We start from the raw sequence: 2041 nt of genomic DNA, 5'->3' as shown, positions 1-2041 counted from the left end.
TCTACCGCTTCGACTGCGACACGCAGCTGAATGCCATGAAGCGACTGCTGGGGTTGGCGGCCGCGCGCGGCGCTTGCCACGCCGACGAACTCTTCTACTTGTTCAACAACGCGGCTAACCAAGCTGAGTACGAGGAAAGCGAGAAGTTGAGAGCTCTAGTCTACAACATCACTAAATTGTGGACAGATTTTGCTAAAACTGGGTTAGTGTTTATGTTAATGCCAATAAGATCATTTTTTTGTTCTTAGCTTCGAACACATTACTTTTGTTATTCCAAGACTGTAACGACTATATTCTTGAGAGATATAGCTCTCCCCGCGGCCCGCGCGGCCGAAGCAAGACTCCTTGGTTTTTTATTGCATCGTTATTAATGCATCCGTAAAGTACGTAAGTTGTTATTGTTTCAGTGAGCCCATACCTGAAGCATTGGGGCAAAAAAAAAGATGGCCGGCGCTGACCGCGACCTGCGCGCGCGGTCCCTACGTCATCTCCCACAACCTTCCTAACGCCGACGTCAGCGCCAATGCCGACGCCGACGTTGACGCCGGCGCCGGCGCCGACGCCGACTGCCGTCGCGTGCGTTTCTGGAACAAATTGTACAAAGATGCCGGCCTGCCTTTTATTGCTAACAGCACTTTGTAAATTAAAAGGGACTAATTAAGAATTTTTTTTTATAATGAAACGATTTTGTAAGTTAAATTAATTATCAGAATAAAAGACTGTATAAAAGTAGACATAAAATATTAAACTGTAAATTTTAATCAAATGAGCAATTAAAATGAACCCCTAAAAATACAGTTTCGGTCCATCCAGAGATTCCAAAAAGAAAAAAATATATACAGGATGATTCTTAAAGTACGGATCAACGTCTTTGTGGAGTTGAGGATCTCAATAGCATTTAGTTTATACTAAATGTAGGGATTTGTTACTGTATTATATTGTTAGGAATTCACAAGATTTATAAATATAATTGAATATAGTAAATCGTAGTTTCATTATCATCCAGCAACACTTTAAACCCTAATCACGATTACCATGTCGTTTACATCTATACTAATATTACAAAGAGGAAAGATTTTTTTTTGTATAAATTGAAATAACCCAAAAACTACTGGGACGATTTTAAAAATTCTTTCACAATCAGAAAGGTAATTTATCTGTAAGTAACATAGGCTATATTTTATTATTACTAATGTTGTAAAAACTATTAAACAGCGTGTTTCTGGACGCCGGCGTTAAAAATTCACTAAAGTAACTTTTATCGGCCTACGCTTTTTTTTTTAAATACATATGCAACATTAAGACATAAACGGATAAACATGATAAACAATAAAGATAGTAATAAACTAATGTTATAAATTTCGATAAGAATGACTTTTTTAAAAAAAAAATATGATAATCGAGCGGTAATATGAGCAATACTGGTGAATTATTATAAAACGAATACACTAGGCAACTACGTAAAAGATATCGAACGCCCCGTGGCGACGACTAGAAATGTACTGAGCTGAGCTCCTGAGCGACTGAAGCAACTGCTGTACTGACGGCTAGAGTGCTTGTTAGCGACTGAGTGCAACTGACTAAACGACTGAGGGCGCCTCAATCGTTGCAATGACTTTTATGGAACTACCCCCCACTACTACTTCCGTTTCTATTATTTTGTAACACGGCCTCTCGTGACATAAGACCGTACTCGGTCTGTTTCTTGCAACGTCTTCGAAACTGCTGAATCAGTTTCCAGCAGTAGCAGCGGCTTTTGTTTACTGATACCTACAGTAGGTAGGTAGGTAGGTTTTTTTTATTATCTTTATTTTGTACATATAAGCAATATTACAACACAGCGGATAAACATGATTAAACAGTAAAAATAAAAATAGTAATAATATACAAAATTAAACATAAATTCTTAACGCAACACCAGGACAGCAGTTCCGTAGCGATTGGATATTTCGGTGTAACTGCTGCCGGGCAAAGTGCTTATAAAACTATAATAGGACTAAATTAGATTAAAAGTAGACAATGTTGACACAGATGATATAAA

The 2041-nt window shown here is 38.0% G+C and overlaps 2 protein-coding genes across 2 annotated transcripts in view; both read left to right on the top strand.

Moving 5' to 3' along the window:
- The window catches only part of LOC106100066 (esterase B1-like), a 3467-nt gene extending 3437 nt beyond the window's left edge, over nt 1–30 (top strand). Inside the window, exon 4 of the mRNA XM_013278805.1 lies at nt 27–30. Within this exon, the coding sequence (XP_013134259.1) occupies nt 27–30 (4 nt within the window). The remainder of the gene's footprint in view (nt 1–26) is intronic.
- LOC106100204 lies at nt 7–984 on the top strand. The gene is made up of 2 exons (XM_013278978.1): nt 7–202; nt 408–984. Exons 1-2 carry the CDS (start codon nt 36–38, stop codon nt 640–642), a joined length of 402 nt encoding a protein of 133 aa, XP_013134432.1. The 5' UTR covers nt 7–35; the 3' UTR covers nt 643–984.
- The last annotated feature ends 1057 nt before the right edge of the window (nt 985–2041 follow it).

The sequence above is a fragment of the Papilio polytes genome, unplaced genomic scaffold (assembly GCF_000836215.1).
Source record: "Papilio polytes unplaced genomic scaffold, Ppol_1.0 DF824069.1, whole genome shotgun sequence".
Classification (NCBI taxonomy): domain Eukaryota; kingdom Metazoa; phylum Arthropoda; class Insecta; order Lepidoptera; family Papilionidae; genus Papilio; species Papilio polytes.
This window is presented reverse-complemented; position numbering and strand designations above follow the sequence as displayed.

Bases quoted from the DNA above. Each gene is read 5' to 3' on its own strand.
- LOC106100204 (XM_013278978.1), top strand. From the start codon at position 36: ATGAAGCGACTGCTGGGGTTGGCGGCCGCGCGCGGCGCTTGCCACGCC. The intron at 203-407 runs GTTAGTGTTTAT...TTATTGTTTCAG, and splicing joins ACAGATTTTGCTAAAACTGG to TGAGCCCATACCTGAAGCAT.